This window comes from Podarcis erhardii (assembly GCF_964252035.2).
Source record: "Podarcis erhardii genome assembly, chromosome: 14".
NCBI classification, from domain to species: domain Eukaryota; kingdom Metazoa; phylum Chordata; class Lepidosauria; order Squamata; family Lacertidae; genus Podarcis; species Podarcis erhardii.
In genome coordinates, this window is record NC_138503.1 from 14,711,715 (window position 1) to 14,733,498 (window position 21,784).

The 21,784-nt window shown below is 43.1% G+C and overlaps 2 protein-coding genes across 3 annotated transcripts; both read left to right on the forward strand.

Annotated features, from left to right (window-relative positions):
* Positions 1 to 3,794: 3,794 nt before the first annotated feature.
* Positions 3,795 to 8,529, forward strand: LOC309328905 (normal mucosa of esophagus-specific gene 1 protein). Of its 2 annotated transcripts, none has more exons than XM_081839390.1 (5): positions 3,795 to 3,949; positions 6,417 to 6,481; positions 7,310 to 7,395; positions 7,607 to 7,667; positions 8,322 to 8,529. In XM_081839390.1, exons 2-5 carry the CDS (start codon positions 6,437 to 6,439, stop codon positions 8,391 to 8,393), a joined length of 264 nt encoding a protein of 87 aa, XP_081695516.1. In that variant the 5' UTR covers positions 3,795 to 3,949; positions 6,417 to 6,436; the 3' UTR covers positions 8,394 to 8,529. The 2 variants fall into 2 exon arrangements, with proteins under 2 accessions (XP_081695516.1, XP_081695517.1); XM_081839391.1 differs by lacking the exon at positions 3,795 to 3,949 and adding an exon at positions 4,024 to 4,369.
* Positions 8,530 to 14,859: 6,330 nt separating this feature from the next.
* On the forward strand, positions 14,860 to 17,328 carry LOC309329571 (normal mucosa of esophagus-specific gene 1 protein-like). Its single transcript, XM_081840474.1, has 5 exons — positions 14,860 to 14,938; positions 15,071 to 15,135; positions 15,432 to 15,517; positions 15,705 to 15,762; positions 17,196 to 17,328. The coding sequence occupies exons 2-5, from the start codon at positions 15,091 to 15,093 to the stop codon at positions 17,265 to 17,267; spliced, it is 261 nt and encodes an 86-aa protein (XP_081696600.1). The 5' UTR covers positions 14,860 to 14,938; positions 15,071 to 15,090; the 3' UTR covers positions 17,268 to 17,328.
* The last annotated feature ends 4,456 nt before the right edge of the window (positions 17,329 to 21,784 follow it).

Here is a 21,784-nt window from a genome sequence, read left to right on the forward strand (position 1 = left end):
CTTATAAAAGAATGGAAATGGTTTATTGAATATTTACAGATAAATTGCAAACAGATAAAAACATTGGCAGGATTATTTTAATAACCTGCAGTTTCATAAGAGTTTACATTTAAAGTAGATAATTAAATGAGCAAATGACGTAAATGAATTTGGAGATGCGGAAGATATTAAAAAAATAAATTTAAGGAACTGCAGAAAGAGGGGGAAGGAAGTCAAACTTTGAAATGCTAGCTCAGTGGGGTCTATGGTGCACTGACTGGCAGCCGCTCTCCAGGGTTTCTGGGGGTTGTCCTACCTAACTCTACCTTGATATGCCTAGAAATGAGCCTGAGGTTTTGTTGGAAGCTGTCCAGAGTGGCTGGGGAAACCCAGCCAGATGGGCGGGGTATAAATAAATTATTATTATTATTATTATTATTAGGTCCCAGGCCACAGGAAGGTTAGGCTGGACTTGACATCTTTCCGCAGGGCCTGCAAGACAGAGCTGTTCCACCAGGCCTTTGGCCAGGGCACAGCCTGACTCCCTCCTTTGGCAATCTTCACAGAACTTTAGCCTAATGGTTGCCATCAATTTGAGTTGAATTAATTTTATAATGAATGACACCTGGCTTGAGAGCAGTACATGTGAAAAGGATCTAGGAGTCTTGGTTGACCACAAACTTGACATGAGCCAACAGTGTGACGCGGCAGGTAAAAAAGCCAATGCAATTCTGGGCTGCATCAATAGGAGTATAGCATCTAGATCAAGGGAAGTAATAGTGCCACTGTATTGTGCCCTTGTCAGACCTCACCTGGAGTACTGTGTCCAGTTCTGGGCACCACAGTTCAAGAAGGACACTGACAATCTGGAACGTGTCCAGAGGCGGGCTACCAAAATGGTCAAAGGCCTGGAAACGATGCCTTATGAGGAACGACTAAGGGAGCTGGGCATGTTTAGCCTGGAGAAGAGAAGGTTAAGGGGTGATATGATAGCCATGTTCAAATATATAAAAGGATGTCACATAGAGGAGGGAGAAAGGTTGTTTTCTGCTGCTCCAGAGAAGCGGACACAGAGCAATGGTTCCAAACTACAAGAAAGAAGATTCCACCTAAACGTTAGGAAGAACTTCCTGACAGTAAGAGCTGTTCGACAGTGGAATTTGCTGCCAAGGAGTGTGGTGGAGTCTCTTTGGAGGTCTTTAAGCAGAGGCTTGACAGCCCTATGTCAGGAGTGCTCTGATGGTGTTTCCTGCTTGGCAGAGGGTTGGACTCGATGGCCCTTGTGGTCTCTTCCAATTCTATGATTCTATGATTTCAGAATGTTGTACTATTTTATTGTTGTTAGCCGCCCTGAGCCCGGCTTCGGCTGTGGAGGGCGGGATATAAGTAAAATTTATTATTATTATTAAAATGATTGTAAAATTAATGAAATGTATAAATTTGAAAATATAAAAATTGGAAAAAACAACCATGAATTAACCTGATATAATTTCCCCTTGTCTCTGATAACTGTTGAAGATCTATAAGATTATATTGGAGTTTTGTGTAAAGGAGTACAGCACCGGTATATGATAAGGTGCACTTAGCACATAGGAGAAATAGGACTTTTATCAGTTTGGGGTGGATTTCTGGGGGCGTTCTTCATTTACTCCATTTATTTTGAACAAAGGAAGCAATCATTATAATCCCTGTTGCTGGAAAGGGAGGTTTTGGGTTTGGTTTCATTAGGTATGTATCGGGAAATTTTTAATGTCTGATGATTTACAATTTTTTATATATGTTGTAAGCTGCTCAGCGTGGTTGGCGAAACCCAGCCAGATGGGCAGGGTATAAATAATACAATTATTATTTTCACTAACAGAGATTTGCGGGTTGGGAATAAAAAGTATATAATGGTACAAATATTGGGTTACAATATTAAGATTGGTGCATTATGCGTATGGACTTTTACCAAGGCCAAAGTGAATTGCAAAACGCTGGTGCTGGGATACAAAGCCCTATACTGTTTGGGACCAGAATACCAGAAGGATTATGTACCCATAATCCCACTATGTACCCAACTGATTAGTGCATCCTGCAGCAGAAGGCATCTTGCAGATAACCATCCTGAGTAAAGTCAGAATTGGGACTTTATTGTGGTGTTGCATACCCTGTGGAACTCCCTTCCATTATATATCAGACAAGCACGTTCTCTCTTGTATTTTCTGGGCCCACTAAAGACAAACCTACCGTATATAAACTGATATATTTTTCTCAGCTGGCATCTGTACTGATCTGAATAATAATAATAATAGTAATATGGTTGTTGTTGCTATTATTAACAGCAATTGATTATTTATGCCCTGCCCATCTTCCCTGGGTTTCCTCAGCCACTCTGGGTATCCCAACAGAATAATAATAAAGCGATAAAAACATCAAACATTAAAAACTTCCCCTAAACAGGGCTGCCTTCAGATGTCTTCTAAAAGTCAGGTAGTTGTTAATTTCCTTGACATCTGATGGGAGGGCCTTCCACAGGGAGGCCGCAATTAGTTTTATGTATGGGCTGCTGCTGTTTAAAACCGTTTTTATTTTTTTGTGGTGGTAGTGCATGTATATGTTTATATGCAGATGTAAATCGTGTCCTGATATATGCCAAAATGTTTTTGTATGTGTAACTGATTTGTATATAAAACTGCTCTCATTTTAATTTGATCCTGACTTGTTTTTAGGAGGTGATTTAATACTTGTTTGATTTTATACCAATGTTATATATTTGATGTTAGCCGCCCTGAGCCCGGTTTCGGCTGAGGAGGGTGGGATACAAATAAAAGTTTGTTGTTATTATTATTATTATTATTATTAATGTTTTTATTATATTGTAAATTGCTTTTCAATGGGAAGTGGAACGATGATGATGATGATGATGATGATAAAATTAGAAAAAAGTCGTGCTTTTTCTTTTTCCCCCTTTCTTCTTTTTTTTTGAATTTGCATTTTATTTATTTGTTAACATTCTTATATTACATCGGTAAACGTTGTCATATTACATTACAGGACTTACTATAATATAATTTCCAACATGTATACAAAAATTATATACAAATTTTATATACCTAGGGAAAAAATGAAACAAACAAAAAGAAAGAACAAAGAGAAAAAACAAAAACAATTCCCCCCAAAAAAATCATATACATACCAACACACTAGACTTCCTGTCTTTCCCGTTGTATATTCCTTTTTTACAAATGAATGTACTCTTATTATTGTATTTTTCTTTACATATTATCTAATACATTCCTATATCCATATGTGCTTTTAGTCTTATTTCTCAACTCAGTCTCACTCCAACATCAATCAAATGCTAGCATAGATAGCGAACCTTTACTGTATTTTTGAACACATGTTTTATATGTATCCCACTTTTCCATAAATTTTTGTTTTGAATTTCCTCTCAGGGTATTTGTTAACTGCTCCATTTCAGCAAACTCTTGTAGCTTGTAATGCCAGTCCATTCTTGTCGGGGCTTCTTGTTCCTTCCAGCCCTTTGCCACCAAAGTCCGAGCTGCGGCCGTTGCAAATAAGAATACCTCCCTAAATGCCTTTGGGATGTCCCTGCCAACAATGCTTAACAGAAATGCCTCTGGTCTTTTTTTAAAAAGTTATTCCAAACATTTTTTTTCAACTCCTCATAAATTAAGCCCCAGAACACTTTGATCTTTCAAAGCCACTCGAAAACGGTCACCCCATACTCTGCAGCCCTCATCTCTTAAAATATTATCCTCCCCCTGCAGCAACAGGTTGGCTTCCTTTCAGCCTATGGAACGCTGCCTCTGAAATTCTCCTGCAACATCACCTTGGGACAAGCAGCCTTGCCCACCTTGGTGTATTGCTCTTTGCATTGCAGGCGGAAAAAAGACGGACCATTCCACTCCATCGCTTTCCACCACTCCTAGCTGTCAAGGGTCTTAAAAATAAACCACCTGTTCCGGTGAGAGAAGTGGAGAGAACGGGGGCCAGAGTGAAATTGAGCCTGGCAGGCCTAATCCGCTGGGGGCACAGAGTGTAGATGGCGGCTGCAAAATGGGAGGATGGAGACGGGAATAAAACATGGCAACATCTGTTAAAGCGCCAACAACAGCCGTGTGTTTAGGGGCTCCTGGCCTAGTCCTATTCAACGGCCCGCCACGCATCCGGGTTCAAAAGCCTGGCATGCCATAATCCAAGTGGAGCTAAAGAAGCAAAGAGACACCGGGTGTCGGTTATTTCCAGGCTGCTTTGGGCCTAGCACCGGGGTTCCCAACGTGGGGCGCACACCCCACCACCGGGGGGGGGGGGGCAATTTGATTTTTAAGGGGGGCAATTTGAGAACGAGTTAGACCAAGTGAAGGGCCTTTTAGGCTTCTTCCAGGTGAATAGGAGTTCATTTTTTGAATAATAAGAATTAGATGGCGGGGGGGGGAATCAGGATTTTAGAGATGCTTAGGTGGGGCACGGCCAAAAAAAGAGGTGTCGCTGGGATGGCACTAGGTTGGGGGTCTGGCTGTGTAGTTGCTCTGCCCTCCCAGATCTTTGGGAGGGTCTGTTTTTATGCCAAGAAACCTTTGTTGAAGAAAGGGGGGGGTTACTCATTGTCCTACATTCCCCTTCCTAAAGCAGCCTTTTCTGCAAACCTTTTCATATCTCTCTCTCTCTCTCTCTCTCTCTATATATATATTTGGGGGGTGTTGTTGAGATTTAAGGGTGTGTATTTTCTCCTTCATTGTGTGAAGAGAGGATTTTAGACCCGTTGATGATATTATTATTATTATTATTATTATTATTATTATTATTATTATTATTAATCGCCCTATACCCAGAGGTCTCAGGACGGTTCACAGAAAAGATCAACATAAAAACCGCAATATATAAAATAAAAATTAAAAGGTGTATAATGAAAGTGTCAGGTGAACATCCCTGGGGAGAGGATTCAACAGACGGGGAGCCGCTGCAGAAAAGGCCCGATATTGTTTTGGATTAATTGCCTTGGACATAAGAAGAGCGCTGCTGGATCAGGGCCCGTCCAGACCCTCCAAGTGTCCCTATTTTCCAAGAACAGTCCCGGATTTACAGAAGCCATGTCAGTTTCTGATTTGATCCCCAAATGTCCTGTTTTTCCTTAGGACGTCCTTATTTTCATGGAAGAGATGTTGGAGGGTATGCAGTTATGTGACCCCTGAGCCAAGGAGATCAGGGAAAGTGTATAGGGAAGCTTTTTAATGTTCGATGTTTTATTATGCTTTTATATATTTTGGAAGCCGCCCAGAGTGGCTGGGGTCAACCCAGTCAGATGGGTGGGGTATAAATATATATATTGGCAGGTTCGGAGTATAAATATATATATTGGCAGGTTCGGGGTGGAGTTCCTCTACTGCAGGGGTCAGCAACCTTTTTCAACTGTGGGCCGGTCCACCGTCCCTCAGACCATGTGGTGGGCCCGACTATATTTTGAAAAAAAAATAAAATGAACGAATTCCTATGCCCCACAAATAACCCAGAGATGCATTTTAAATAAAAGCACACATTCTACTCATGTAAAAACACACTGATTCCCAGACTGTCCGTGGGCCGGATTGAGAAGGCGATTTGGGCCGCATCCAACCCCTGAACCTGAGGTTGCCTACCCCTGCTCTACTGTGTGTCTCCTCCAGGCTATGTGACTTGGGACACACCCAGCTGTCGGGTGCTGTTGTTGTTGTTTAGTCGTTTAGTCGACTCTTCGTGGCCCCATGGACCAGAGCACGCCAGGCAATTCTGTCTTCCACTGCCTCCCGCAGTTTGGTCAAACTCATGCTGGTAGCTTCAAGAACATTGTCCAACCATCTCGTCCTCTGTCGTCCCCTTCTCCTTGTGCCTTCCATCTTTCCCAACATCAGGGTCTTTTCCAGGGAGTCTTCTCTTCTCATGAGGTGGCCAAAGTATTGGAGTCTCAGCTTCAGGATCTGTCCTTCCAGTGAGCACCCAGGGCTGATTTCCTTCAGAATTGATAGGTTTGATCTTCTTGCAGTCCATGGGACTCTCAAGAGTCTCCTCCAGCACCATAATTCAAAAGCATCAATTCTTCTGTGATCAGCCTTCTTGATGGTCCAGCTCTCACTTCCATACATCACTACTGGGAAAACCTTAGCTTTAACTATACGGACCTTTGTCGGCAAGGTGATGTCTCTGCTTTTTATGATGCTGTCTAGGTTTGTCATCGCTTAGCATGCTATATAAAGTGGAAACTGCCTCCTGCTGAATTTTGGGGTGGATCCAAACAGCCAGTTTGTCCTTGTGGGGGAAGCACTAGAACTGACTTATTTTGGGATGGAGAAGTGTATATAAAAAAGCTAAAGGGTCAAGCGGTGCATCCCTCTTCCCTGGGTGGTACCCAAAGATGCTTACTGAAGGTATCTCTGGAATTTGGTTTCCCCCTCCAGGTCTGCCCCTGCTTGTTACCATGGCGAATATGGGATTCTTCGAACTGCTGATGAAGAAGAAGGAGGTAAGTTTTAGAGCAGGTGCAGGACTGATGCCTGAGTCTGGGTTATCATCCGTTCCTCTGCATATAAGCATATATGCATACGGTGGCACCTCGGTTCCCAAAATGCGAAAACCCAAAAGTAAGTGTTCTGGTTTGCGAACGTTTTTCAGAAGCTGAATGTCACGTCCGGCTGTCGACTATTTTTTCTGGAGCGCCTGCACCATATTTATTTTGCGTTTTTGTTTTTGAGGCTTTTTTGGTTCATTTGTTTTTGTGACTGAGTTCAAATATTGATTGATTGATTGATTGATTGATTGTGTGACTGTGGAAATGGATAAAAGTCCCCCAACCAAACAATGACTATCATCAGTGCAGGTAAGAAAAAATAATAGTTTTAATTTTTATCATCTACAATACTGTCTTATTTATTTTATAGTACAGTACATTGATTATTGCTTTCATTTTATGGATCAATGGTCCCATTAGATAGTAAAATTCATGTTAAATTGCTGTTTTGGGGGTTGTTTTTAAAAGTCTGGGCCGGATTAACCCATTTTGCATTACTTTCTATGGGAAAGCGCGCCTTGGTTTTGGAATGCTTTGGTTTTAGAACGGACTTCCGGAACGGATTAAGTTTGAGAACCAAGTTACCACTGTATAAGGTTCTTCATTGAGCCAAGCAAGGAGAACGGAAGCACTGGAGAGAGAGATTTTCTGAGAGTCATCTTCTCCTCACTTGTCATCCTTTCAAACTCGTCTTTAGAGGAGGGATGGCTCTTAATTTAAGTAAGACTCATACGTCACCTTGATGCTGCTGAGATAAATCCCTCTCTTTCTTCTGTCTTCCAGCTGATTCCTCTGATTGGATTTGTGGGATCTGCTGGATGCTTCGCAATCTATTCCAGCTGGCACTCTCTGAGAAAACCTGATGTAGTGTAAGCAACACAGCCCTTCGTTCATCTTAAATCAGCTACAGGATTTTTTTAATGTGGGGTTTGGGAGCTTATTTCCAAGTAGATGTATTTTTAACTGGGCTATAAGGACCAGTTTTGTAAAAGTGATTAAAGGGGGGGGGGGCTGAAATAATACAGTTAAGTACAATATGTCATTTCAGCATATCTGATCATCAATACATTTCATTTTTAGTTTTAATAAGTCTGGCAACCAAGAACCATGGCAAGATGTAGATTTTACCAAGCCCCAGAAGGTAATGAAAATGCTTGACCAAGAAACGAATTGTTATAGTTCCTAAGTATATTGTGGGTTTTCATTCAGAAATATTAGCGATTTTTTATGTAGGCTGATGTGTTAATAGTGTAGCTGTACAACTGGTGAACTTTTGCTAAATAATAGAGATTTGAACACAATGCCACCTTTCATGTTTGTAAACTACAGTGCGATCTCTCTTGACGAAGGATGGTTTTTGTGTGATAAGGTGAAGAAGGGCTTGACTTTGGCTATCTCATGGCCAATATTATTTGAATGGTTTACGTAGTAAAGATCTAGTTTATAATGTTTTAATTACTGCATTTGTTGGTCATTATATCTATATAAAAACGTCTCCAAGCGACGTAATAAGAAGGTAAAATGCAAACAGGAAAAATGTACTGTATTAAAAGCCAAATTCATTTATTTTTTTAAAAAATGAACTATACATTACAAAATTCCTAAATTGCTCAACTATCAATACAGTATGAAGAGCAATGGCTTACTCCATATATAGCTTCCTGTGTAATGAAAATCATGAATGTACAAATTACCCAATATTTGGGGGGGAAATTGCTACTGGATAATTGGGGGGGGATGTTTGCATTTTTTAATGTGTTGCTCTTTTGTCTCTTTTTCTTGAAATGCCTGGTAGCATATAACATTAAACCAGCAATGGAAGCCCATCGAAGAGCTGGAGAAAGTAAGAAAAATAACAAAGGGATGAGATGTCATTGCTTTGAAGCATGGAGCTCAGTGAACTGTATTCTATCCATTTGTGAACTTTAAAAAGAGTTGGCTTATTTTTCTCTGAAAGAACACTGTAATTTACCTTTTCAATAAACTTGGAGTTTCAGTTTAAAGTTAGGTCAGCAAACAGAATTTCTTTTTTGGTTAACAGGGGCAAAGATCAATCCTACCATGGCTGCAATCTATTATTATTATTATTATTATTATTATTATTATTATTATTATTATTATTATTATTATTATACTGTGGAGCAGGGGCTCTTAAATTAGCTCTTTAACTTCAGCTGATTGAGTCTCTTTAATCTTTTCTTTGGAGACATATCTGGGTTTCTTTCTACCTGCCTTTGTGTTGATACACTTTCCTTTTTGGAAAATACTTAAAAAGAACAAATTTCATTCTCCCAGTTTTTTCCCACGTGAGAGAAGAAAATGCACAATCACAAAATGCACAAAAATTGATTTACCCCAAAACTGCTTCTAGTCCCTGGAAGGAGCTTTCTATTTCAACCCACGGAACGTTTCCTTGAGGAGTTTAATAACAGCCATGAGAGATGGGGACAATTTTTGTCAGGACTGCAAGAGCGGAGGAAAGGCGTTGCTTTCATAGTCTGCTTTTCCTCTTAGTTGCTTAGTGGTGCACAGAATTCTCCCTCTCCACATTTTATCCACACAACAACACTGAGACACCACAACCAACCCAAGATGATGTCCGGCTGATGGCTCATGCCCAGTTCCACTTGTTCCACTTGTTCCATAACCAGCTGGAAAATCAGCCTTTCAGGAGTCCTTAAGCACCTGCTTCTGATTAATAAGAAAAACTGGCCCAGTCCTCCTTGCAGAAGCTATTAAAACAACCCAAAGAAATGTGATGCATAGGCAGAAAAGGATTAGTTCACTTGCTGCTCCCTTTCTTGTAAGTCCTAAGTGCAGTTCATTTATTTAGCAAAGCTAAGCAGGGTCTGGTATGGTTTCAGATTGGATGGGGAACCACATGTTGAGATTTCTTCATCACAAGAGGTTGGGCTATATGACCACCGAAGTCCCTTCCAACTCTATAATTTTATATCCCTTCTTCTCCCCAAATTGAGATTCAAGGCATCTCCCAGTGTTTAAAACATCATACAAAGTAATAAAAAAAGCTAGTTTCAGACAATAATCAAAATGCACCAGAAGCACATTTAGAACCGCCAGGCAAAACCATTCGTTTTTAACCAGGCATTTGGTCAGTGGTGTAGTGTGGGGGGTGCAGGGGGGGCCGGCCGCACCGGGCACAACATCTGGGGGGGGTGTGCGCTCGCCGCCTCCGGAGTCGCCGAAGAGCCTCGGGCGCAGGCTGTAGCAGAGCCCTATGTCTCGCGGAACCGACGAGCTGTGCGCGCGTCCGGGCTGAAGGTGTCCGGCAGGCAGCGGCTCTCAGCGCTCACCGTGGTCCCCGCGCGTCAGGGCTCTGCCCCTCCTCACAGCCCCGCCGCCGCCGCTGCTGCTGCAGCTGCTGGGCCATGTTGCATTTTCCTCGCCTCTCTGCCCTCCTCCTCCTCCGGGCAAGCGGCGTCGTTTGGGCGGCAGCACCAGCAGCAACTCGCCTCAGATCACCTGACACGGACCCGCCGCCGCCGCCGTGGCTACCTTACCGTAAATACCCCAGCCCATGCAGCAGCAAGAAGAAGCTGGCAGCAGTGGCAGGTTAGGGGTTAGGGGCGCAAATTACTTGCCTTGCCCCGGGTGCTGACAACCCACGCTATGCCGCTGCATTTGGTTGATTTGATTTGACATCCTATGCCCTTTTTAAATGTTTTGCGGGGGGGCTGTTACTGGTTTGTTTTATATTTTGATTTTATTCTGTGAACCGCCCTGAGACCTCTGGGTATAGGGTGGTATATAAATTCAAATAATAATAATAATAAATAAGTCCAAGCGATTTGCTGCTTCTCCCATGGTTTTCTGTTTGCCCCACCACATTCCACAGGAAAACCTGCTCTTTAGTGCTGAATCGGAGCGAACATCAATCCATGGAAAATGCAGTTGACATTTGCTCCAATTCAGCGTAAAAAATGGATTTCCCCTGGGAAATTTGATGGGAAAAGCTGAAGTCTGGATGAGCTCTGCATGGGGATTCACACCCTGGTCTGACAGGTCCTAGTCCAACATCCTAACTACAGCCACACTGCCCAATCTTGATTACTGCTTTGACCAAAATTGCCTTGCCACTGCTACTGGTATTTGGTTTAATTGGATCCTAAGCTTATTTATTGAGCACATAGCTGAACTGAGATTAGAAACGAAAATGTCCTTGTGGCTCAGAGCTCATATTCAACAGCAACATCAAGTCAGTGCTGAGAAAAAAACATACCAGTAAACCAAACATACAGAAAATATTCTGCAAATTCAGCATGTGTACATTTTGAATCCGAGAATTCTTGGCACCTGGATTGGTTTTGGGTTTTTTTGGATTTTTTTGCTGCCTTCTTTCTAGCTGGTAGTTTCCCCAATATATTGCTCATTTGTCTGCACTCTTTTTTTTCATTCTCATGTATTTTTTTATGCAGTTCAGAGCATTTTAGCGGGATAGGCACAGGCTTGAGAGCCGAACGACATGTTATGTGTGGGAGATCTATTCTCCTGACAAGTTGATATTTACTTCAGAGAAAATATACAGGGCATCAACATTTGATTGGAGAAGGGAGGAATCTCCTCTCCCCCCCCCCCCAGCAACAACCGCTTGACCACAACTGTTATGTACAGTGGTGCCTCGCAAGACGAAAATAATCCGTTCCACGATTCTCTTCGTCTAGCGGTTTTTTCGTCTTGCGAAGCAAGCCCATTGACAGCTTAGCGGATTAGCGCTATTAGCGGTCTAGCGGCTTTTAGCGATCAGCTGTTAAACAGCTTATCAGCGGATCAGCTGTTAAGCAGCTTAGCAGCTTAGGAAAAGGGGGGGAAAGCGGGAAAAAACCGCGGGAACTCGCAAGATTTTTTGGTCTTGCGAAGCAACCCCATAGAGAAATTTGTTTAGCGAAGCGCCTCCAAAACGGAAAACCCTTTCGTCTAGCGGGTTTTCCGTCTTGCGAGGCGTTCGTCTTGCGGGGCACCACTGTACTGAAGTTCTCACCCTGGGCCAGCAGGGGGATACTGTAGATAGTTTTCACTCAGGTCCACATATGCAAATAAGGGATTGAAAGTGACGTTCAGTGATTGGATAGTTACAGAAAGTTATTACAGTTACGTTGTACTGGAACTCTATATAAACAGGCTGGCTGAAGCCTTCAGTTCAGTTTTGTTCTCGCCTGTGAATAAAGAAGAGCTGTTTGAAGAATCGCTGTGTTGTCTGATATGTTCATCCACAACTTAACAACACGAATCTGGGGATGGGGTCTTTTCTCGTCCTTTCTGTCAAGGTGAGATTTTCCCCGCCTGGCCATTTCTGGGGGGCTTCATTCTCTCTCCACCTGTGAAAATGTGCTCTCTCCATTAATGTACATTAGCTGTGTACAGGTGTGGAGCTTCACATTCAAATTATACAGCGGTCAGCAAACCTTTCCAGCAGGGGGCCGGTCCACTGTCCCTCCGACCTTGTGGGGGGCTGGACTATATTTTGGAGGGGGAAAATGAACGAATTCCTATGCCCCACAAATAACCCAGAGATGCATTTTAAATAAAAGGACACATTCTACTCATGTAAAAACACGCTGATTCCCGGCCCGTCCACAGGCCGGATTTAGAAGGTGATTGGGCCGCATCCAGCCCCTGGACCTTAGTTTGCCTACCAATGACATACATGATCTTAGAAAATAACATAACCTCTCACGCACCACCCACTTTCCATATTGTGTGACCCCACCCACCTTTTACTGCACCTTACAGGGGCATTTCGTACAGAATGGCATTATAAACAAAGGAGATACAGCATTGTATTCTGTAGGTAAAAGGTAATGGATGGTTAAGTCCAGTCAAAGGTGACGATGGGGTTAGGGCACTCATCTTGCTTTTCAGGCTGAGGGAGCCAGCGTTTGTCCATAAACAGCTTTCTGGGTCATGTGGCCAGCATGACTAAACCGCTTCTGGTGCAACGGAACACCATGTCGGAAAACGGAGCACACAAAAATGCCGTTTAGCTTCCCAGCGCAGCTGTACCTATTTATCTACTTGCACTGGTGTGCTTTTGAACTGCTAGGTTGGCAGGAGCTGGGACAGAGCAACGGGAGCTCACTCTGTTGTGGGGATTCAAACCACCAACATTCCGATCAGCAAGCCCAAAAGGCTCAGTGGTTTAGACCACAGCACCATCTGCGTATTCTGTATTCTGTACAGTATGCCCCAAGAGCAGCTATTGTGTTTGTTGAAAATGCCAGTAGAGAACAGCCTTGCAACAGAAAAGGACATCAGTGTAGATTGGGGAAATCTGGCAGAGCCATTACCTAAGCGCCAGGACAGAATGACTGTCACTAAGACAGGGGTGGCCAACTCCCAAGAGACTGAGATCTACTCACAGGGTTAAAAACTGGCAGTGATCTACCCCATTTTGGGGGGTTCAGGTCAAAGTTGTTGAGCTTCTTTGGGGGGAACCAGTGATCTACCGGTGATCTAACCACAACCTTCCAGTGATCTACTGGTAGATCACGATCTACCTGTTGGATCTACCTGCACTAAGAGACCTAAAATAAATAAATAAAGATTCATCCTGCGATTGTGTCACGCTTTATGAGGAATGTCTGAAGCACAAGCAAAACAGGTACTAAATAATAAAGTTATACCTCTGAAGTAGGGGAAACTCCGGCATGCAGGCACACAGCCCAAAATGGGTATGAGACAATGGGCCCTTTTCCACAGCACAGATTCATGGAGGGCAAGGCTATCTTTCCCTGGTGGCTATGCTCTGCCTACATACTTGGAGGTAGGAAGCCGCTGAACAACAATTGCTGAAAACTGCAGGAGGGGAGATAACTGTCACACTCAAGTCCTGCTTGTGTGCTCAGTGGGAAACTGTTTTAACTGCTATAACAAGGGGGTCTCTGGGTTTCCCCCCTCCCCCCTTTATATTTTCCCTTCTACACAGGTTCTGTTTCTCTTTTTCTCTCTTTTATTTCCGCCTCACAATGTTTAGTGCACATATAACTATGTTTTTGAGCTTTCAATAAAGATGTTAAAATAAAATATCTCCAGGCAATCTAATGATCTCCAAGCAATTTCTCCAACTAAGAAAGCTCTTTCCATACTTTTTAAAAATTTATTTATGCTTTTCAGGATTATAGCTTTCACTAATTTTACAATTACTTTAACATTTCAAAACTTGACCTCCTTCCCCCTCTTTTTGCAGTTCCTTAAATTTATTTTTAATATCTTCTGCATATCCAAATTAACTTAATTTGCTCAGTTTTTCATCTACTTTATTTAATATATACGCTTAAGAAACGGCAGGTTATTAATAATCCTGCCAATGTTCTTATCTGTTTACAATTGATCTGTAAATATTCAATAAACCATTTCCATTCTTTTATTAAAAGTTTGTTATCTTGATTTATTATTCTTCCAGCAAGTTTTGCCATTTCTTCCAGTAAGTTTCGATATAGCTCTTTCCAGACTATTAGTCAATTTTTAAAAACTGGCTTATAAACCTTGCCAGGGGGAAGATAATTGCACTTGAGACTAGGGCGGCACACACCATGCATTTCAAAGCACAGGGCTTCCTCCAAAGAAACCTGGGAATTGTGCTTGTGACTATGGCGTTGCGGCGCTCATCTCACTTTCAGGCAAAGGGAGCCATTGTTTGTCCACAGACAGCTTTTCGGGTCATGTGGCCAACAGGACTAAACCACTTCTGGCGCAACAGGACACTGTGATGGACACCAGAGTGCGCAGAAACACCTTTTACCTTCCTGCTGGAGTGGTACCTCTTTATCTACTTGCACTTTGACGTGCTTTTGAACTGCTAGGTTGGCAGGAGCTGGGACAGAGCAACAGGAGCTCACCCAGTCTCTCAGATTCGAACCACCAACCTTCTGATCAGCAAGCCCAAGAGGCTCAGTGGTTTAGACCACAGCGCCACCCGCGTCCCTTATAATGTGAATGGTGCCAGTGTTGCAAGCCTTAGGGGCGGAAGTAATGCACATTTATTATTATGATTATTTTACATCCCTAGATCTCAGGCCGGTTCACAAATGTAAAATCACAATATCAACAAAACCAAAACCAACGTGCCTATTAATTTAATGGAGGGGCAGGTAATCTAAGTGCCCCATCGCTTCCTGCAACAAGGGGCACTTCATCTCCCTCCGATTACCGGGGTGGAAATCAGCCTCCCTCCTGAAGTGGCGCAGCTGCGCGAATCCAGCAGGGGGCGCCCCACCCCTGCGCAACGCGCACCCCATTGGCAGGATCCCGGTGCGGTTCCTGCGCTGGGTGTCTCGTCCGGACTACGTGACTTGGGCCACATCCAGCCCTTTGGGCGTTAGCGGGCTATATAAAGGGGAAGCTACGTCCTGCTGAACTTCAGTGCGGATCCAGCCAGCCAGGTTATCATTGCGGGTTTGTATTTGTTGCACCTGATCGGACGTATTAAATTGGGAAGGGGGAGCGCCAAGGGATGCGGGACCCTCTCGCCCTGAGTGGTACCCAGGATGCTGACTGATGCTGATGGACCCTGTTTTTTTCTCCCAGGTGTGCGCCTGCTTCTCACCATGGCGAACAAGGGATTCTTCCAGCTGCTGATGAAGAAGAAGGAAGTAAGTTGGAGAGCAGCAGATGCAGGGATGGTGGTGCCAGACGGATGGAGTCTGGCCAAGGAGAAGCGGGAGCATCTTTGGGATGGACGAAAAATTCCTTCTCCTTGCGAGGAGGCGCTGGGAAAAGATGCTTTTGGCTAAGCGTCTGCCCCTCCTCCCTCGCCATCCTTTCCAAGCGCATCTTTGGAGAGCAGAGACGGAGCTTAACTTTTAAGGATTTGCTTATGCATCGCCCAGACCTTACTAATTTTTTGGGGGGGGTGGGAAAACACCCCTGACTTGCTTCTGTCTTCCAGCTTATTCCACTGATCGGGTTTGTGAGTTTTGCTGGATTCGGAGCCACCTTCGCCGGCTGGAACGCGCTGAGAAAACCCGATTTGATGTAAGCTCATTCTTCCTTCAGCTTAGCTGAACTTTGAATTCGGGAGTTTTATTTCCAAGTAGATGTGTTTTAAACGGGGCTATAAGATCCTGTTTCGTAGAAATGCTCTAATTTTTTATTTAAAGAAACCTTTGAAAATACAATTAATTACAGGATGTCATTTCTGATCATGACATTTCATTTTTAGTTTAAGCAAGTCTGACCCAGAACCGTGGCAATATGTGGATCCTACCAAACCTCAGAAGGTAATGAAAATACTTGTCCAAGAAATGAATTATTATAGGGTAATTAGTCCCTAAGTAAATGGTGGGGTTTTATAAAAGAACTATTAGCCGGGTGTGTGGTTGATTTTTTTTAAGAATTGCTAATGTGTCAACAGAATGGTAGTATATAGAGGAGCACTAAGTTAAAGTATTAATTTAGACACTATTTGAACCTGCGTTTCAAAATTCTGCAACTTATTTCGACTGGAAATTTTGGTTATGGAAAGCGCAAACTAATTTGTAAATTACTAGCCTCATAATAATTTTTCCATAAGCCTCGTTTGAGCTAAGGAATCTTGCACCTGCCAAAAACAAAAGAAGAACATTAAAATTGATTGGAATTGGTTTTTTGTTGCTTTTATTAAAATTTTCTCATAAATTTAAACTGCTCTGGCAACATAGTATTTTTTTTTTTTTTGTAATATAATTTAGTATTCTATCAGCTTCCAAAAATTTTGAGTCACTTCTCCATTAAGAAAATGACCAGGGTGCCCGCTCCTTCTTCCTTTAAAATAGAGGACACAATCCAGGAAAAAATAAGCACCGCATAACGTGTGCTTATTTTTTCCCATTCTTTTATTTTAATAAAGCTGCAATTCTAATCCCTCTTACATGAGAATAAACCTCATTAAAATGCAAGAAGACATATTTCTGCATAGACAAGGATAGAATTGCACAGTAAGAATGCTCTCTAACATTAATGCTCCTCAGATCAGATTCATTTATGTCAGTGAATCTACTTGTGAGTATGACCTAGGTCGAAATCACCCTTCAGCCAAATAAACTCTTTTGTTTTTATCATGCTCTGAGCAATTTATCCTTTTATTTTGTACAATTGGTGGCTTTGGGCTAAATAATAACGATCTGGACCCAATGCCATGTTTAATGTTTGTGAACTGCAATGTGATCGTTCTTGATGAAGGGCAGTTTAAAAGTGTGATAAATCATGCTCATAATTATGACAAAGATTTACATTCCAGTGATGTTTTTCTAGAAAAAACAAGTGCCAGAACTCACCATGAACACCTCCCTTGCTCTCTTATAATGGCAATGGCTGAAAAAACGCTTTGCATCTAGTAAATATATAGTTTATACGATGACGATTAAGTGCATTTATTTGTCCCTTAATAAAAATAGTCTCAAAGTGACTTAGCAACAAGATAAAATAGAAACAGGTAAAATAAATTAAAATCCAGATTTTTAAAGGAGTACTATGCAAACTGCTTATCTGAATAATACGACAAGAAGGGTGATGGCTTGCTTATACGGTTAGCTGCCCGTGTAATGAGAATCATGAATGTATGACATAACCAGTATTTGGAGAGAAATTGCTACGTGATAAGCTTTGAGTTTGGGTTGGGCTTGTTTTAACACTTTGCTCTTTTTTCCCGTTTTTGTCTTAAAATGCCTGGTAGCATCTAACAATCAATCAGCAATGGAAGCCCATAGAAGAACTGGAGACGGTTCGAGAAATGACGAAGCGATGAGGTGTCACCCCCTCCAAACGACACTCTATGAATCTAGTGGAATCATTTCTGCACAAACTAGATTATCGAAACCAGTGTGCGGAAATGCTTCTGCTACATTTTTAGGGTCTCCCTCCAATTTTTTGGACTCTGGATTAAGGACTTTTACTGTTGGCCTTAGTAAGTTACCGTGCATACAGCCACACAGTCCAAAAATAGAGGTTGGCTCACACTTGCGACAGCCACGTTTGCTTTGAAGCACGGTGTTTGGCGATCTATATGCTATCCCCTTGTGAACTTTGAAAAGAGTTGTCTTATTTTTCACCGAAATAATGCTGTAATATATATTTTCAATAAACCTGGAATCGATATTTGAAGTTAGTAAACAGAATTTCCTTTTCAGTTTGTAGGGGGTATACACAGCTTTCACCTCGAGCAAACATACCATAATATGCTCAGGATAGTTCAGGATTTGGTCTGGTAGCTCTTACACTGTTTCCATTGGCACAAAGCCCAGAGCTAGGAAGCTAAGCACACTTACCCAGAAATGTGTTCCAACCAGAGCTTTTTTCTGGGGGGACGCAGGGGTATGCATACTAAACATTTAGTGAATCATTGTATTTTTGTCCATTTACTGTATTTATTTTCCCTGATTTGAACTATAAAATGGTGAATTTCTTGGGTCAAAATGAGAGTACACCTAAACATTTTTTTAAGTAAAAAAAGCACAAGTTCCAACACAAATGTTTTCTTCATATTTTGACTTCATATTTAGAACTGCTGTACTCAAAGACTGCCTCTCTGCATTTGAACCAACCAGGACCCTGCAATCAGTGCTTTTTTCCCCGACCGCCATGTTTGATGTTTAAAATATTGTTTTCTTAATTTTGGGTTCAAAAAAATAGGGGTTGTCTTATACATAGGCGAGTCTTATACATGGAAAAATATGGTAATTTCTAGGAACGGCTTCTTTTAAAATTCTGCCGCTGGTTGACATTCCCACCATAAGTGGAAATAAGTGCCTATGAAAGTTAATGATGAGATGGCTGCCTGCAGGCAGTTAATGCATAGTAATGGTAATGCCTTAACTGTCTGCAGAGCTGTGAAGCTGCACATGCATGTACATGATTTTTAGAATAATGTGACCAAGCACCACCCGCTTTCCATGTTGTGCGACCCTCCCACTTTTTATTGCATATTAAATGGGACGCGGGTGGTGCTGTGGGTTAAACCACAGAGCCTAGGACTTGTTGATCAGAAGGTTGGCGGTTCGAATCCCCGCGACGGGGTGAGCTCCCATTGCTCAGTCCCTGCTCCTGCCAACCTAGCAGTTCGAAAGCATGTCAAAGTGCAAGTAGATAAATAGGTACCGCTCGGGCGGGAAGGTAAACAGCGTTTCCGTGCGCTGCTCTGGTTCGCCAGAAGCGGCTTTGTCATGCTGGCCACATGACCCGGAAGCTGTACGCCGGCTCCCTTGGCCAATAAAGCGAGATGAGCCCCGCAACCCCAGTGTCGGCCACAACTGGACCTAATGGTCAGTGGTCCCTTTACCTTTAAATGGGCATTTAGCATAAGGTTACCAGGTCTCCCCATTTCCCAGGGACAGTCCCCGGATTTACAACTTTCTCAACATTCACATGTACATAGCAAACAATAACTCTCCCTGGATTCATTGAAAAAAATCTAGTAACCTTAATTTAGCACAGAATGGCAAAGGAGATCCAGGTTTGCAAAACAAAAAACATTTAAAAAGTTTGCAAAAAAAACCCTCCAAAACAACCCGGTAGAACATTGCCTTGCAAAAGAAAGTGGCTTCCATGTAGATTGGGGAAGTCTGGCAGAACCATTACGTAAGCCCTAAGTCACTAAAAGATAAATCATTGTGTCATGGTGTAGGTTCATGTCTGAAGCACAAGCAAAATAAAGGGACTCCTGACCATTAGGTCCAGTCGTGGCCGACTCTGGGGTTGCGGCACTCATCTTGCTTTACTTGCCGAGGGAGCCGGCGTACAGCTTCCGGGTCATGTGGCCCGCATGACTAAGCTGCTTCTGGCGAACCAGAGCAGCGCACAGAAACGCCGTTTACCTTCCCGCTGGAGCGGTACCTTTTTATTTACTTGTACTTTGATGTGCTTTCGAACTGCTAGGTTGGCAGGAGCAGAGACCAAGAAATGGGAGCTCACCCCGTTGCGGGGAATCGAACCGCTGACCTTCTGATCGGCAAGTCCTAGGCTCTGTGGTTTAACCCACAGTGCCAAAGCAGGCACTAAATAATAGTTCTGATTCCGAAGTGGAGAGAACTCTGGCTTGCGGTGTTGACTGGTTCCCATTGGGACTGGAAGGGCAGCAAGCTGAGTAACAGATACTGAGGAGGAAGGAGCCGATATGCAGTACTACCCTCCCCGAACTGGCAAGCAGTAAGAAGGCAGGTAACCATGGACTGGTTGGCTGAGGTTATTGTCATGTGTGTGGAGGAAGAAACTTAAACATGTTGCAGAGTTCCTGCCGAGACCATATAACACCAGTGCTGAAAGACCTACATTGGCTCCCAGTATGTTTCCGAGCACAATTCAAAGTGTTGGTGCTTTAAAGCCCGAAACGGCCTTGGTCCTGTATACCTGAAGGAGCGTCTCCACCCCCACCATTCAGCCCGCACACTGAGGTGCAGCTCCAAGGGCCTTCTGGCGGTTCCCTCCCTGTGAAAAGAGAGGTTACAGGGAACCAGGAAGAGGGCCTTCTTGGTAGTGGCACCTGCCCTGTGGAACACCCTCCCATCGGATGTCAAGGAAATAAACAACTATCTGACTTTTAGAAGACATCTGAAGGCAACCCTGTTTAGGGAAGTTTTTAATGTTTGATATTGTATTGTGTTTTTAATACTCTGTTGGGAGCCACCCAGAGTGGCTGGGGAAACCCAGTCAGATGGGCGGGGTTTAAATTTTATTATTATTATTATTATTATTATTATTATTATTATTATTAAAAAATAGACCAGAGGCAATTGTACTTCATCCAGCAGAGCTTAACCCACTACTGAAGGATGAGCATAATGGGCACAAATCCAATACATTCAGGCATAAATCCATAGTCCATAAGAAATCCAGTTGCAGCAGACTTAACTTAAACTTAACGAAAACGTGTAATAAGACTAAACCTTAACAGTATAGCATACAGAACAGGACACCACACCAGAACAAAGAGACAGAAAGAGAAAGTGAGTGAAAACCAGCCTCCTCCTGGCTTGACTATTATAATCAGCATGACCTTGACAGAAAGGATAACCAGTGCTTTTTTTCTTTAAAAAGTGTTTGGGGTACTCTCATTTTCCTACTCATATTGAAATAAAGGTAAAGGTAAAGGTACCCCTGCCCGTTCAGGCCAGTCTTGCCAGACTCTAGGGTTGTGCGCTCATCTCACTCTATAGGCCGGGAGCCAGCGCTGTCCGCAGACACTTCCGGGTCACGTGGCCAGCGTGACAAGCTGCATCTGGCGAGCCAGCGCCGCACACGGAATGCCGTTTACCTTCCCACTGGTAAGCGGTCCCTATTTATCTACTTGCACCCGGGGGTGCTTTCGAACTGCTAGGCACTGGGACCAAATGATGGGAGCTCACCCCGCCACGGGGATTCGAACCACCGACCTGACGATCGGCAAGTCCTAGGCGCTGAGGTTTTACCCACAGCGCCACCCGCGTCATATTGAAATACTGCCCCTCAATGAGGCCAAACTTAGATTCACAAAATGTTTAGGGGTATGCGTATCCCTGCATCCCCCCAGGAAAAAAGGACACAGGATAACAGAACCAATTTAAACCAGCTGCACTCAGCTTCCCAGAACGAAAGAACCCAAATGTCAGAAACCTGCCTGTTTCTTACACATAGAAAGAAGCCTTCCAGAACACTCTTGAACTAAGTAGAAGAGGAAAGATCTCTACAAATCAGATCAATACTTTCTGTACTAAAAATTGCAAACGGACAGCGCTGCTCCCTTCCCCTCCAGGCTTCTATTTAGGTACTTCCCCTGCCCCACTGCAATGTTTTATTTGGAAGGGGGGAAAAAACCATTGCTGGTGACATGTTATCTGTTTATCGTCTACAGCTGCAGCATGAACATTAGGGTTCGTTTTATTTTTAAAAAAATCAAGCAAGCATGACTCAACAGAATTGAGGCCCTGCACAGCTGTAGATAGCACACCATCCTGAATGAGTTTGTTTACAAGGCCAGGCTCATATTCTGATTTCTGGAAAGTCAGTTTGCAAGTCAAACAGTTTGAGTGGGACAGTTAGCCCAAAGTCCCCTGGTGGTTGCTCAGCACAAGATAACGCCTTCGTGGGAATTAGGTCGTAACAATCAGCTTGCAGCTGGATTGACAGAGCATATTCCATCAGAATAGGGCATATAGTTCTGCACGGTGCACGATAAGGCTATGAATGGCTACTAGCCATAATGGCAATGTTCTTTGAATCATAGAATCCTAGAGTTGGAAGAGACCACAAGGGCCATCGAGTCCAAACCCCTGCCAAACAGGAAACACCATC